The 14,825-nt window shown below is 39.8% G+C and overlaps 1 protein-coding gene across 1 annotated transcript in view; it reads left to right on the top strand.

The window, feature by feature from the left end:
• The window catches only part of ptpn20 (protein tyrosine phosphatase non-receptor type 20), a 54,006-nt gene that overhangs the window by 29,258 nt on the left and 9,923 nt on the right, over window positions 1-14,825 (top strand). The window contains exons 29-42 of the mRNA XM_041790298.1: window positions 2,101-2,621; window positions 4,036-4,657; window positions 4,877-5,047; window positions 5,145-5,319; window positions 5,877-6,087; window positions 6,178-6,215; window positions 6,491-6,577; window positions 9,075-9,136; window positions 9,517-9,678; window positions 10,105-10,354; window positions 13,095-13,204; window positions 13,357-13,439; window positions 13,825-13,961; window positions 14,071-14,219. Of these exons, the coding sequence (XP_041646232.1) occupies window positions 2,101-2,621; window positions 4,036-4,657; window positions 4,877-5,047; window positions 5,145-5,319; window positions 5,877-6,087; window positions 6,178-6,215; window positions 6,491-6,577; window positions 9,075-9,136; window positions 9,517-9,678; window positions 10,105-10,354; window positions 13,095-13,204; window positions 13,357-13,439; window positions 13,825-13,961; window positions 14,071-14,219 (2,778 nt within the window). The remainder of the gene's footprint in view (window positions 1-2,100; window positions 2,622-4,035; window positions 4,658-4,876; window positions 5,048-5,144; window positions 5,320-5,876; window positions 6,088-6,177; window positions 6,216-6,490; window positions 6,578-9,074; window positions 9,137-9,516; window positions 9,679-10,104; window positions 10,355-13,094; window positions 13,205-13,356; window positions 13,440-13,824; window positions 13,962-14,070; window positions 14,220-14,825) is intronic.

Genomic DNA, 14,825 nt, shown 5'->3' with positions numbered 1-14,825 from the left:
AACAATAACAACAAAGCATCGCATTCACCATTATCATCCTAAGATTGTATTAAAGGGATATTTTTGGTGTTTTTGAAGTTGGGTTGTATAAGATTCTTGGCAATTGTAGTGGCATTAGCCTCCAGAGATTTCAGTGTGCATTGCCCCTTTAAGATGAGCACACTAAGGGCATCAGCAAGGAAGCTAGGCTATACAGTGATACAGATGGGTACAGTTTTTTAGTGGAATTAAACCAGTTTTAGGTAAAAGTGGGCTGAAAAACAATGTTGGCTCAAATGTATGCTATACTGAGAATTTTTGAAGGTTTTATTTTTTACCCACAAAAGCCTCCATGTTTGGCACTATTTTGCAAAGCATCTTTTTGCTACATGTTCTGCAGGCATGCAGACTTTGACAGAGACAACAAACTAAACTAAAACTAGTTCAGTCAGAACCACTTTTTCAAGAAACACATATGATTTGCGGCTATGAATATTTATTTATAATCAGTTATTAATTGGCATTTATTGCTGTTATTTGGTGGTGTGGCTGTTCTGGGGTCCCCTGCCCTTCCACGAGTCTACGTAGAAAGCATTAAGTAGGAACAGCACACGTTTCTGCTCTTCCTATGCTGATGAGGAAAACCTAAGCTGGGAAGAGAAGCAGCAAAACACAGAGCAGAGCAGGCATCTGTAACATCAGATTGGCATTAAATCAGAAGCAGAATGAAGGAGAAGCTGGGGTGGAGGAAGGTTGCAAGAGCACCATGGAGAGAGTGGCAAAGCGTAGCCAGGCTTGAGCAGTTTAAAATATGGCAGAAAGAGAGTGATTAGAGCAAGAGAGCTTGCCATCAGCTGATGAGGGCTTGAGTGAGATCAGCTGATCTCACGTATGGGAGTGTTTGACTCCATGGCCTGCTTGAACTAATGCCATACACTCGATTTATTTCAGCTCAGTTTTCCACTCCCACAGCTGACACATACTTTCATTAAGTAAAAATATCGTGCTGATGGTAGTCTAATTACCAGCCATTCGAGGATTTGAGCAACAACCATCAACTTACTTAGTTGACAAAATTCAATTCAGCTCTTCTGGTTGGGGTCAATTTTTCAAATTTATCCTCAAAAGTTGAAAAAGGTCAGTAAATGAAGTAAGACAGGAAATACTTGATGGAGAGTGATGAAGAGAGTATGCTCCTCTGATCAGAAATGTCTTGAAGAAGTTTTTGGGAAGTCCTGACAGCAGTAGCTCCAAATTGTTCTTAAAAAAGTTTGGCAGATTCATGATCATGTTCTTAAACTACTAGGTTGCTCACACCTGTGCTCTTGAATTAATAAATGCCATGCCATAAGATGGCAGCTTGTGTTTATTTTTCCTAATTTGCATAGAGAAATGTCCTTTTGTGGTCCATGTAAGTGCACTAGACTGCAAGGCCATGTACAAACAGAGGGATCACACAGGATTTCAAAGAGAGGAATGAGAAACTAAAAATTTGTGATGATTGTACAATGGACTTCAACAATAAAAAAAATACTTTAGAAGTAAGAATACTTTAAACCCTAAAAGTTAGCACCAGTGGTTGATATAAAATGCACACTAAATACTAATGTTTTAGATTTTATCCCCGTTCAGACAGTGTTGTTGTTGGTGGTGGTGATTGTTGTTTCAATCAATTACAAACTGATGCTCTAAATCTTGGCCCCCAAACTTCAAAGAATTGATCAAAATAGTGACCAAAATATACAAAAAAGAAAAGATAGCTTTTCTGCTGAAACTTAAGGGAGAAACCTTTTCTTAGGCCCACTGTGAGTAGTACATCACTGGATAAATGCCTGCAAATATCTCTGAGTGGATTCAGCTGTTTGTTACTGTCAGTCCAAAGGTAAACATGTATTCAATGATGCAGTGGTGAAGGTCTTCATATTTAACCCATGCACAAAGTGTTCAAAAATCATGCCCTATATTTATATCTGTGCAGACCACACCTGCTCCTTCCCTCCCCTTAGGTTTTTTAAATGTGGCTTTTTTTGTTTAATGCTAAAATAAAATAATTAAATGTTTATTTATTCAAAAATAAATCCAATTAATTTCAGACTATTCATTTTTTCTCTGATAATACAGAGTCCTGCATCCTTCAGAGAGGTTCGATCTCGTTCTCTGGACATCAAACTAGGAGAGGATTACAGCCAGCTGCTTAAGTATCAATGTGATATCAAAGTACCCATCCAGAAGCCACCCCCCGCCCCGGAGGAAGATCTTACCGCCACCACCGAGAAAAGCTCAGAAGCTCCTGCTGCTCCAGCACCCCTAGAGAACCAGGAGAGTGTTGACGCCGAAGTCCAGACCAATCAGCCTCTACCGTCTCCCCCTCGCTCGCCTCCATCGCCTACCTCACCTCCATCACCACCATCACCTGTTTCACCAGCCTCCCCTCTCTCTCCAGCATCACCTGCCTCACCAGCACCGGGCTCTCCTCCAGCTCCATCAGAGTCAGAGCCAGCTGCCGGGAAACAACCAGAGGAAGAGGTGGAAGCAAAGAAGAGCAAGAACGAAGGAGAGGATGAGGTTGCAACTACAACAAGCTCTCTAGTGACGCCCATGGATGTCTGTCCTAAGACTGCTTCCAGCTATGTTTATTCCAGGTAACGGAAACTACACTACACTACAGCCAGATATTGTTTTGGACCTTATGGTCCAGTTTTGACAAAAACTGGACCATAAGGTAACCATGTTAACTAGATAGTACTGCAGGGATAATGTTGTTTTGTAGGCCCACCCAGAAGTTAGTATTGCACAAGATCAGCAGTTATATTTGGGAAGCCTAACAGTGTGAAATAGCTTGTGCATATGTATCTGGATCACAGCTGACCGGGCCGGGAATCAGCCTAATGATACTAGGACTGTGGTGAGCCGCCATAATGGAAATTCAGATTATTGCTGAAGAAAAAGCATGGTGATGATAAAAAAGAATTTATGACATAATAAAATAATGATTATGTATTGCTTTCATACAGTAAGGCCTTGTTTAAAATATGTAAGGCCTTTCCTGAAAGAGATGTCTGGATGAGACTATATGTAGCTCTAAAACCTCTATGTACTTTAAGCATTGATAGAGCCTTTCTAGATGTGTGTGTTGCCCACACTATAGGCACTAATGCAACCCCATACCATCAGAGGTGCAGGCTTTTGTGCAATAACAACAGATGGCTGGATGGTCAATCTCCTCTTTAGTCCTGGACTACAAAGGGTCATGTGATTCATGTGGCCACAGAACAGTTTTCCATTTTGAGTTAGCCCATTTTAAATGAGCTTTGGCCCAGAGAAGATGACAATGTTTTAGGATTGTGTTCATGCATGGCTTCTGCTTTGCATTACTGGAAGTGTTCTTGAGCCCATGCAGTGATTTCTAGCACAGAATTATGCCTGTGTTCAATGCAGCACCACCAGGGCCTAAAGATTGTGAGCATCCAGTATTGACCTTGGACCTTGTCCCTTGCTCTCAGAGATTTCTCCAGGTTCTCTGAAAATTTTTATGATATTATGTACTTTAGATTGTGGGACATTCATAAACTTCACAATTTTACATAGAGGAAAATTTTTCTTAGAGTGGTTCACAGTGAACCTCTGCCCAGCCTTTTGTTGCCCTGCCCCTACTTTTATGAGTTGTGTTGCTGCCATCAATTTCAAAATTAGCTAATAGTTTTCATGAAATGTTAAAATGTCTCAGCCAGGGGTAGACAGGTTATCAGCTTGGCTTACTATCGATGCAGGTATTTTGCAGTTAGCTGATTATTGGTATCAGCATTTTATTTTGGTGATAACCTGCCAAAACCAGCTAATTAAAGGTGTGCTGCTTTGCTTTGATGAATGGTGTGTCATCCCCTCTGATTTTGTTATTTTACGCTCTATAGTCTAACCTAATGTCCTGCCCACAATACTGTCTGACTGGCATTTTACACAGCATCCCAACCTTTTTAGCCTATCAGATTTCAGTGTAAACCAAGGATGTATGTTTATGTGTGCTATGGATGCTAAGTACTGTTTGTTTACTTGTAGTGGTATCCGAGAGGAGGCAGATGGAAGTGTGACGTACTGCCTGATGGGAAATGGACTGACCATCATGGCTGATGAAGAGTACCTGACCATCAGCTCCACTCTGGAGCCTCCTCACAACTTTCCCTCCAATCTCACCACTAACACTCCATCAACCGACCTCTCAGCCACCCACTCTCAAACCTCGAACACCTCGTCTGGTTTCAGCTCTCAGAACCCAAACCCCGGCCCTCACATCCCCACCACAAACATCTCACCGCTCGGCCTCTCGTCTGAAACCCCGACCACCTGCCCCCTGACCCAGCCGCTTACAACGCAGCCGCCCAAAGCCAAGCACCACCCGATCCAGCAGGGGCTTCTCCCTAGTCACTACAAAGCCATGTCAAAGAGCAGCAGGCCTCTCGTGCCTCCACCCCAGCCTCCTGCTCCATCACTGACACCCATCACAGCCCAGGTCATGTCCTCTGTGCCTCTCTGTGCCAGCCCACCTGCACCAACGCTGCCACCCCCAGTGCTGACCCCTATCGGTCAGGGCCACACACCAGTGAGGGAAGAACCAGAGAAGAGAGAGAGGGAATACAAGGATGATGATTTGGATGAGGAGGAGGAAGAGAGTCGAAGAAAGGCAAGTTTGTGACATTTTCTTGTTTGCTAACTTGACCTCTGCCTCAGGAAATATCTACTTTTATGTAGGTATATTAGTCTATAAATCTAAGTATATTTACTTAAGTCCTTTGTTTGAGTTATGCTGAGTTTCTGAGACTTTGTAGCCATAATAAAAATTGAGAGTTTAGGTTTAAGGTTTAATTTGTTTAGCAGATATTGTTGTGTTTCTCCCTGTCAGGGTTTGGTCAAGGAGTTTGAGTTGACTGTAGTTCTGAGCAAATCCAGGAGTGGAAGCTTTGGGTTCACCATCACTCGCAGCAAACTTGACAACTGCTACTACATCCAGGAAATCCTTGACAACCCGGCCAAGTCAGACGGGCGACTCCGAGCAGGGGACAGGCTCATCACTGTACGCACCATCACAGACATCTTTATTGCTGCAGTGTTTTGTTTGTATGTGTTTAAACTGGTCAAAATAACAGTAAAGATTTCTCAATTGTTTCCAGGTAAATGGGCACAATGTCACCAATGTTGCAGATGATGTTGCCATGACAATTCTCAGGTCATCTCCACGGAAACTGAGTATGACTTTGGGAAGAGCAGTTACCAACCTGGTGGCCCCGCCTCCCTGTGATAGTCTACCTGATATTGTTCTTTATAAGACTCCTTCGGGGCAGCTCGGTAAGGCTCTGTACAAACGTTCACTGGAAAAAAGTGGGAAATTAGTAGCCTCTAACAGTCAGATTTTAGACTGCAATTGCCACTTCTGGTGGTAACTGTGGCAGCCAGTTGAATATATAAAATCCTGTAACTGTTGTTTGGCTCCTGAGATACTGTAGAAACATGGTGGTGCAAGATGGAGAAGCTGTGTGGTGGACCCTGCTTATGTCTGAATAAACGCTTTTTCTAAGTTAATAAAATAAGATTATATATATTGTCAGGTTACTAACCACTCATTTAAACATGCTTATAAATATTATGTACTGTTTTACCAAGTTTGTTCCTCTAAAGGCTACCACTTAAGACTTAGACTACGCTAGTTATTGCTACAGAGCCAACTTTAGTGTTGCATTTGTATACTTTTGTTTGCATAAGGTGATAAACCAGGCATAAACTTTCACCTTTGACACCATAACACTGTTTGTTCTATTAACAACAGGAGCAATGTTAGGTCTCTCACAGCCATTCTTGTAGCTAAAAGGTCCAAACATTTGAATGTATTCATTGTTTATGCACAGGTATTAAGCTGACAGGTGGCATTGGCAGCAAATGGCAGGGCATCTACTGTCTGGAGGTTGTGCCAGGCTCTCCAGCCAGCGAGGAAGGCAGTGTCCAACCAAACGACAAGATCCTCTACATCTGTGGCAGGTGCACGCTGGGAATGACCCTGGAGGACGCTGTCAAAGCCTGTGAGATTGCACCGCGTAAGGTGAAACTAAAAGTCATCAGGTATGATTCCCTCAAATTAAAGAAATATACTGTAGATAGGTGTTTGTTCTTTATGTGTCTGAATGACTCTAATGTTTGTATCTACCACAGAGAGGAGCAACCAGTGACCCCCAAGGCTAAATGGAACGGTGAGTGACTCTGCAGGATTTATGGTTTCAGCTGGTTGACTTAACACAAGGAAATAGAGACTGGATGGTTGTGTTGTTTTGTGCACTGATGGACTGCCTAGAAACCAGAAATGTTTGTGCTCCACTGAGGAATGATCATTTCAGATCAATCATTACCAAAAGAAGTACTCCATTATGGGAAGGAATTTTAAATATTGATAATCAGTTCTGCTAAAAATTATAGTTTTTTGTACAACTTCTGGTGTTAATTTCATAAACATGTTTTTCTTGTGTAGGTTTGTTTGACTGGAAAAAGGACAGGAAGTTCTTTGCTCGTTTTGAAGAGCCGGTCTCTCCAGAGAGACTCTCTCCTACTGAAGATGGTGAGATTTTCAGTACATTATGAGTCAACTGATGTTGCAGGAACATTTTGCAAATTCAGCTGTTATTCAGACAAGACACAAAAACAGAAATCAAAGCAATAACAAGAGTGCTTTTCTGTACTTTCCTTATCTATTCCCATGTTCTATGTAGAGATACCCTGATTGATCGGCATTAAATCACTATCAGGAGCTGATTCTTTGTGCCACCTATAATCAAAACCAATCACCTGTTAGAACTCTGGTTTGTGGCTGAGATGAGCACTGTGTGCCATGTAGTGCAATAGTGTAGGCTAAACTTATTGCCAGCCAATAAGAATTAAGCACCTTCAGCTGCTGGTCTGAAAAAAGTCCATCTGATTGTCTGTTGCTGCTGCTGAAATGCTTTTGAAAAGTATTCACCCTCTTGCTGATTTCTTATTTTTTTGCATAATTGTCACTCTTAAATGTTTCAAGTCATCAAACAAATTGTAATTTTAGACTAAGATAACCCAAGTAAATACAAAATGAAGTTTTTAAATTATTTTATTTATTAAAGGAAAAAGGCCATCCAATGATCTCATGTGCAAAAGAAATCTCCTCCATTGTTAAATCATAAATTAACTGTCATTAACCACATTCTTTTTCAATTTTTTCAATTTCACTAGCCACACCCAGGCCTGATTACTGAATCAAAAACCCCATTAACAGAGCCTAAGAAAGAGAGTAGGAGAAAAATGGCATCCATGGGAAGGTTCCAAGGCCAAAAACACTGCTGACCAAAAAGAACACAAAGGCTTGTCTCACATTTGAGGACAAACATCTTGATGATCGACAAGATTTATGGGAAAATATTCTATAGACTGACCTAACGTAAATCAAACTTTTTGGAAGGTGTGTTACCAGTTACATCTGATAAACTAACACAGTATTTCATTAAATGAGCATCATACCTACTGTCTAACATGGTGGTGGCAGTGTGATTGTCTGGGGCTGCTTTGCTGCTTCAGGACCTGGACAACTTACCATAATTGATGGAGCCATGAGTTTTGCTCTCCACCAGAAAATCCTGAAGGAGACTGTCCAGCCATTAGTTTGTGACCCCAAGCTCAAGCGCACTTAGATTTTGCAGAAGAAAAATCTAAAACACGCCAGCAAGTCCTTCTCTGAATGGCTTAAAAAGAAGATATATATTTTGGAGTGGCCTAGTCTGGACTTAATTTGGGTTAAGATGCTGTGACATGACCTTACAGAAGCCATTTATACCAAAATGAAAAAAGAAACCTCTAGTGTAGCTGTATTAAAACATTTCTGCAAAGAAGAGTGGGAAAAATTCCTCCACAGGGATGTGAAAGACTGTCAAAGATGTTGCAGCCAAGGGTGGCACAACTAGTTATGTGGTTTAGAGGCAATTACTTTTTCACATAGAGACAGGTAGGTTTGGATGGAATTTTTTCCTTTGTAAATAAATTCATCATTTCAAAGCCATTTTTTAAATTACACAGGTTATCTTTGTCTAATATTCAAATTTGTGTTATGATCGAAAAAATAAAAGTGGGACAAATATGCAACAATCAGAACTTGGGAAAGGGGAGATATTTTTCAAAGCATTGTAATTCTTGTAGAGAGGGAAAGGCAATGCAAGTCTTGCAATATAAAAAGAGGTTGAGCCAGAGTATGCAGAACAAGCTCTGTAAACAAGCAGCAGAGCAACAGCTAACTGATGTATAACAAAGTCTGTGCATGGACTAATTCATGATACATTAATCTTGACATTACTATTTAATGTGATTTATTTATCTATCATTATCTGCCAATAGCACTCCAAGATTATTGGTATTAGCAGCAAAAAAAAACTTTATCAGGGCATCCCTTGTTCTGTCAGCACCATAGCTGGTTCCCTTTTACTCTTTTTGTCTACGTGAAGCCGGATCTCGATGCTGAAAGATTGTTGTCTTTGCAGCCACTTGTGTGTGCGTGGATGTGTACGTTTGTGTGTGATCTGAATGCTGACAGACAGATCCTGGGCTCTCACAGCAGGATTAATAATTAGCAAGCCTCAGGCCCTCCACTGGTGTATTGGGCTGCAGAGCTGTATCCATCATACACTCACAGTGGCATACAGACAGTGGTCTACGGGGCAGGTAGCTCAGTTGCGTGGTGACGGTGCAGCGGTTAGGGACAGTGGAGAGGGTCAGTCTGAAAAGAGCAGACTTGTTCACCTGTCATAGAAGAGACGCAGCCATCAACACTTCTCTTTCAAAATGGCCAAAGAGGTGGGAGGTTGGTGTGTTGTTTCTTTCTCTGTATCTGCAGCTGGAATTCCGTTGGTCCTAATAGATCCATGGATGTTACAGTTAGGAAGTTATAAGTCAAGAAAAAGCAAAGATGACAGCTTTGGATCAGTCTCCAGTTTTTAATTATTACTGACTTTAGAACTTTTAATGCAGAATTTTAGATGCTACAGAGTTTTTTTCCTGCTGTGACTGCTGAACACTCATAAACCTTCTGTTTGTTTTAGCTGAAGCCGTGTGCAGGACTGCTGGGAATTTCAGATGTCTTCCTTTCACCCAAGATCAAGATGTAAGTTCTGGGAAATGTTTTTTTTTTTTTTTAAATCAAGAACCTCATTCTTCCTAAGTTTATGCCTTCATTTTTAGTCATCTCTTTCAGGCTTTGGCTGTTCTTTTCTTGTACTGCAAAACTTCTGAATTGTTTAATGAAGCGCCCACTGTAACATGAGTCTACTGTGTGTCAATCTGCAAATGTATTCTCTGCAGGAGGTGCACTGTCTGTGTGCAGCAGACTTTCTTTAAACCTGATTGTTGTTTGAACAATAAAAGGGAATTATTTTCCAGGAAATACAGGGCAGTTACAATACTGGAAATAATTTGACAAAAGTTACAATCCCTCCTCATTTGTAACTTATTTTCTCAAATTCATTTTTTTCTGTGTTTATTTAGAGTTGCATCATGCAAGTGGAGTTCACAAAACCAGAGGGAGGAGGCCTCGGCTTTGCTTTGGTAGGGGGAACTAACGGCAGCATGCTCCGAGTAAAAGAAATCTGCTCTGGTGGAGTAGCTGAGCAGGATGGCCGACTGAGAGTGGGAGATATTCTTTTAGAGGTAAAAGTCCATCATGCACCTGCATTATATAATTCACCATGTATTAGGGAAAAAACAGTCTCATTGAGTGCCTTCAAAAGGACTTCAGAAGTCTGGTTTTGATCATATTCAGGTTATGGTGTTTACGTGGACACAGAGAAACCTAATTATTCATATGCCTGTATGCATGATATCTGCTATAATCCTGGTTACTGCAGCTATTTTGCACAGGCTCCTGTTATTTTATTTTTTTAAAAAGAAACTGTGGCAATTTTAGAATCTGAGAAGAATAATAGCATTATGGATTACACTATTAAAATGCCAACAACAGGTTGCAGTTATAGTATGTATAGTATTGTATAGTATATAGTATAAAAAAACTAAAAGAAACTGATAAAAACTGCCAGGTTAAGATAAACACTCTCATTGCCATTGTGTATTTTCCAGGTAAATGGTGTGATAGTATCCGGTCTGAGCCACAGTAAAGTGGTGGACATCCTGCGTAAAGCAGAGGGCTCCGTTCAGCTCACGATCTGCAGAGACATCTTACCCCTGACCTACTCTGAGGCACCCACACCGCCCAACATGTCTGCCCAGACTGAAGCTATTCGAGCTGAGCAGCCGGCTCCTGTGACCAGCCCTGATGCCAGCTCCTCCCCTGATGCTGTGCTGAATAAGCCAGTCGAGCGCCCTCCTGGTATGACATCTGAATACTGTTTCTCTTTTTCAATACATTTTTAAGGTTAGATAGTGTTAGGAAAAAGAGCTGTAGACTCAATAAAGATTTTTGACTAAAGACTGGTTTACATTGCTGACTTTGCTATGGGAGATTAGGGGTTTGAATCCTGGTCAGAGCACGAGTATCTAGTGTGTTCCCTTTGGAAAGGTCCTTTATGCCAGAAAAACCTGTCCCAGGTGTAAGTCACTTTGGATAAAAGTTTCTGCTAAATGACTGTGTAACACTGATGTGTCAACAAGCATAGAGACATGTTTGAATGAATGTTGTTAGAAGAAAGTTATGGAATACTTTTTAAAAAGATTTTATCAGTCCCTTTATTCCAGCTTAAGTTCATGAGTAAACTTTTGAGTTCACCTAAAAAAAAGTAAAGTTAACTTCAGCGCAACTACAACAGAGTGGCACAAGAGCTTGTTCCAGTTTTTGATAACTTGTATTATTGCAAGTGTGACAGGATAAAAAGATCTGACCAGAAAACACAGAATTTTAATTCTTAGGTCTTACTTATATTCAGTTCAGAGATTTTTTTCTTTTTAATGGGAATCTTGCAGGAGATCTGCACAGCAACTTTATGTTTTACACGTATTAATCATAAACAAATCCTGTTTGTTGCCATGTTTGTTAAACATGCAGCTTCATGAGTCCCTTTTCAAGAAAGAGGAAAAAAAATATTTCTTTTGTTTTGCAGATGACCTACAACACTATTGGCCATTAAATACAAATAAAACTCCACGCAAGACTTTTTAACTGTCTTGAAGACATCAAGACTTAAATTGAGTGTGATTTTTTTTAAATCTAATTGATATGGTAACAGAATAAAGTATTTTAAAATGTGAACTTAGTCTTGGCCTTTTAGCCTCCTACAGTCACCTTTCTGTCAAAAACTTTTGGGTTATTTATGTTGTTTCCTTCAAATTTGACTAGCAAATAATTTAAGTGAAAAGATCAGCTGGATGTTTTTGGGGGCAAGAAAAGCCCTTTCTTCCACCAAACTAATTTGAGAAGATTATTTATGGGTTTATCTCTTATCATTTGGATTAATGTTGCTTGTTCTAAGTTAGTGTGGATTAGTCATCTCTTTGTTGTTTACAGCTGATTGAAAATGTGACTGATTGTCTTCAGGCTGTGAAAAGACATGACCACATCACACCTGTACAGACTACTAGCTTCCTGTCAGCTTCAGGGTCCAGTTTAGGATTTTATTTCTACTATTACTGTGCTGGTACCTTCATATTTGTTTGAATTGTTGCACATACATGAACCAGTCAGAGCAGAGAGCCTATTTCTGCAGAATATACATAAATGGATAGGTTTTCGAATACATGTTTAGCTGTGTCAGTTGTATGAGTCTTCAATTGGTAAGACATTGTGGCAATTGTTGAGAAAGGTATGATGGAGTCTTTTTTAAATTATTTTGATAGTGGACCCCAAGGATAAACTAAATTTCCATTAGAAGTTCTGAAAATTTTTCTGGAATATATCTCTCCCGAATCAGCAAACATTCTCTAAAACTACAAAAAGGTCCCTAAAATTTCTTTGAAAATTCCTAAACATCTTTTAAAATTATCCCATAAAAGTACATTAAATTCCTTCAAATATTCCCTTAAATGTTACAGTAAACTGTTACCATAAGGCCTAAACATTCCAATAACAATTCCCCCAAAATCCAGGAATTGCTGAGAATTTTCAAGCAAATTCCCTCTAAATTCTTCTGAAAAAAGTGCACAGAATTTACAAAAAACTCTTCCAAGAAAATGACCAAAAAATTCCCTTAGGCATCCAAACAAATTCCCTGAAATGTCCATGAAAATTTCAAAGGATACCCCCCCAAATTCCCACCAAATTCCCACCAAAAAATACAAATAAATTTGACAAATTTCCATTAATATAACCTAAAAATCTCAAAGCGAATTCCTTCAAAAACATTTAACCAAATTTCCCTAAATTACAAATAGATTTTCAATAATTTAATGGAAATGCCTAGAAAATTTTCCAACAAATTTCCCTAAGCATCAAAACATAAATAATATGTAATATCCTTGAAATATCCTTGAAAATTTTTCAAGGACACCCCTCCCTAATCGTATTCCCAAACAATTACTAATAATACTACCAAATTTCCATGAATATACTGAAAAATCTAGAAGCAAATTCCTCAAAAATAATGAAAATAAAATCCCCCAAGATTACAATACATCCTGTATTTCCTTGAAAATGCCTGAAAATTTCCAAAAGAATTTCCCCCAAATATTCAGATTCAATGAAAATGCCTAAAAAATGTTCAAAGCAAGTTTTCCCAAAAATTTCTAATAAAAGTCTTCAAAATACACAATTATTTCCCTACCATTTCCATGAAAATACTTGAATGTTTCCAATCAAATTTTCCAAAATACCAAAACTAATTCCCTAAAATTTCTGTGAAAATATTCCCTACATTTCAAGCAAATAATTTCAACTGAAATATGCTGTGGGAAAGCCAAGCTGTGATGTCCTCATTGGTACACGCAGGATCTTATAAGGTTAAGACAATTCTATTTGCACTGGTTGTTGATACAGGTTAAGCTTGACATTTTGTTATGCTCCTTTTTATTGTGTTTTAATTGTCTAAAGTTTTACTTTTGTGAACTGAGGTTGTTTTAAATGTGCTATATGAATAAAAAGTGACTTAAACCAGCACTTACTCGATTATTTTTTATTCTAGAGGCAACGTCAGATCCTGTGCTCAGTGATGCTGGTGTAGTTCTCACATCACCTCCTCCGCCTCCACCTCACCGCCTGACTGTTGTTACAGATGAAGCTGCAATCAGACAGGTAACATGCACTCTAAAAAGCATGGTCTTCTGTGTTGTATATATGATTTTAACATTTATTTAATCAACTTATACCCCTCTTAAGCCCTTCACTAACATCGGTTACTAACATATTACTCCTCACTTTCTGGTGCTTGTCCATCTGTGGATCAGGAGAGCTGTGAAAGCACCCCTTCTCATCAAGCTTGCTGCCCATCCCTCAATGTCACTGACATGTTGCATGGAGCTTCTGACAGGTAGTAACTTCCCCAACTACTTCCCATTTATAGTGTGTACTTACCCCCTTTCCTGTGCCGCATCCTCTTCATCCTGCTCCCTCTGTTGTTTTTGGTCTTCTGGTTTTCCACTATTGACCACAAGGAGGCAGCAGAGAGCAATAAATACACGCTTTTGCTCAGGGTTGAGAACCTCAATGAGACAGTTAGGAAGCCTTAAGTAGCATTTTCTTTGGCCTCAAAGCTTCAGGTATGACAGAAGTATGCAGACATTTTAGCCTCTTGTCTATACTGTATTTTAGGTGGAAAAGTCGCAGGGACAGGAAGCTCAGCCTTGCATGATTTCATCCCCTCCTACCGAAGAGTAAAATGGTCTGGTCTCACCCCTGCCCCCTGACTCCCCCAGGAAACAAATTGTGACCAAACTTTTGGACCAGTCCTGTAAAGACATCCGGAAAACTCAGTCAGACGGCTGGAGCAGTGAAGAGGAAGATGATGATGTGTTTGAAGCCACTGATTTCGAAACAGCCTCACCATTAACAGGTTCCCATCTTTTTACTGTTAAAGCAAAATATCAGTGTGAATATTTAATCTGTACTTCACCATACAAGCATCATATGCCCTGCTCTTCTTTAATCTTCTGTTTCCTCAGGCCCACCCATAGTATCAGAGGAGGAACTGGCCAGTTTAGCAGTCATTAGCCCCTCTAAGACTAGCCAGTACTCAGGTTCCAGGGTCAAAGCTCTCATCCAGATCCTGCAGCATCAACTGGACCAACAGGAACTGGTCAAAGAATTCATGGTAAGAATGTTTTTTTATGTAGAGATTTACCACTCAGTTTGATTCATTGTTTTTATTCAGAAGTGCAGGGCAAATGTATTCACAGAGCACAATTGGTTATGTGCTCTGGAAGAGTATTCTTCATAAAAGCACCAAGTTTACAAATAACTTTTGGTTTCTCTGATTGCAACAACAAAATCACTTTAAACATAGAAGGACAGCTCAGATAATACTTTGGTATATACTTTTCTCTAATGCAGTGGTTCTCAGCTGGTGGGTCAGGACCCAAAAGTGGGTCGCGAAGCTCTTTCAAGTGGGTTGCAAAATGTGTGCACGGGGAAAAAATCAGGCAAAAAGGCTGTTGTATGGAAGCCAGAAGGGCACAGACATACATGTGTTTTGTAGGATTTCCTATGATGATGAGTAAATTTCAGTGTTTGTCTCAAGATTTCAACTTATTTTTCTCCTTTTCTTTGGGTAACAAGCAGGTTTTCTAAGATATTGAAAAAATTTCCTATGAAATTACCAAATTCCCATCCTGTCTTGGAAAGTTAGTTAAAATTAAATGCATGCATGAATGTCCTTCTGTAATGATGTTCTTTTAAAAAACATTTGGTTCAGGGCGCG

Source organism: Cheilinus undulatus, linkage group 6 (assembly GCF_018320785.1).
Source record: "Cheilinus undulatus linkage group 6, ASM1832078v1, whole genome shotgun sequence".
Classification (NCBI taxonomy): domain Eukaryota; kingdom Metazoa; phylum Chordata; class Actinopteri; order Labriformes; family Labridae; genus Cheilinus; species Cheilinus undulatus.
Note: the sequence above shows the minus strand (reverse complement) of the source record. Positions and strands in the feature narration are given on the sequence as shown.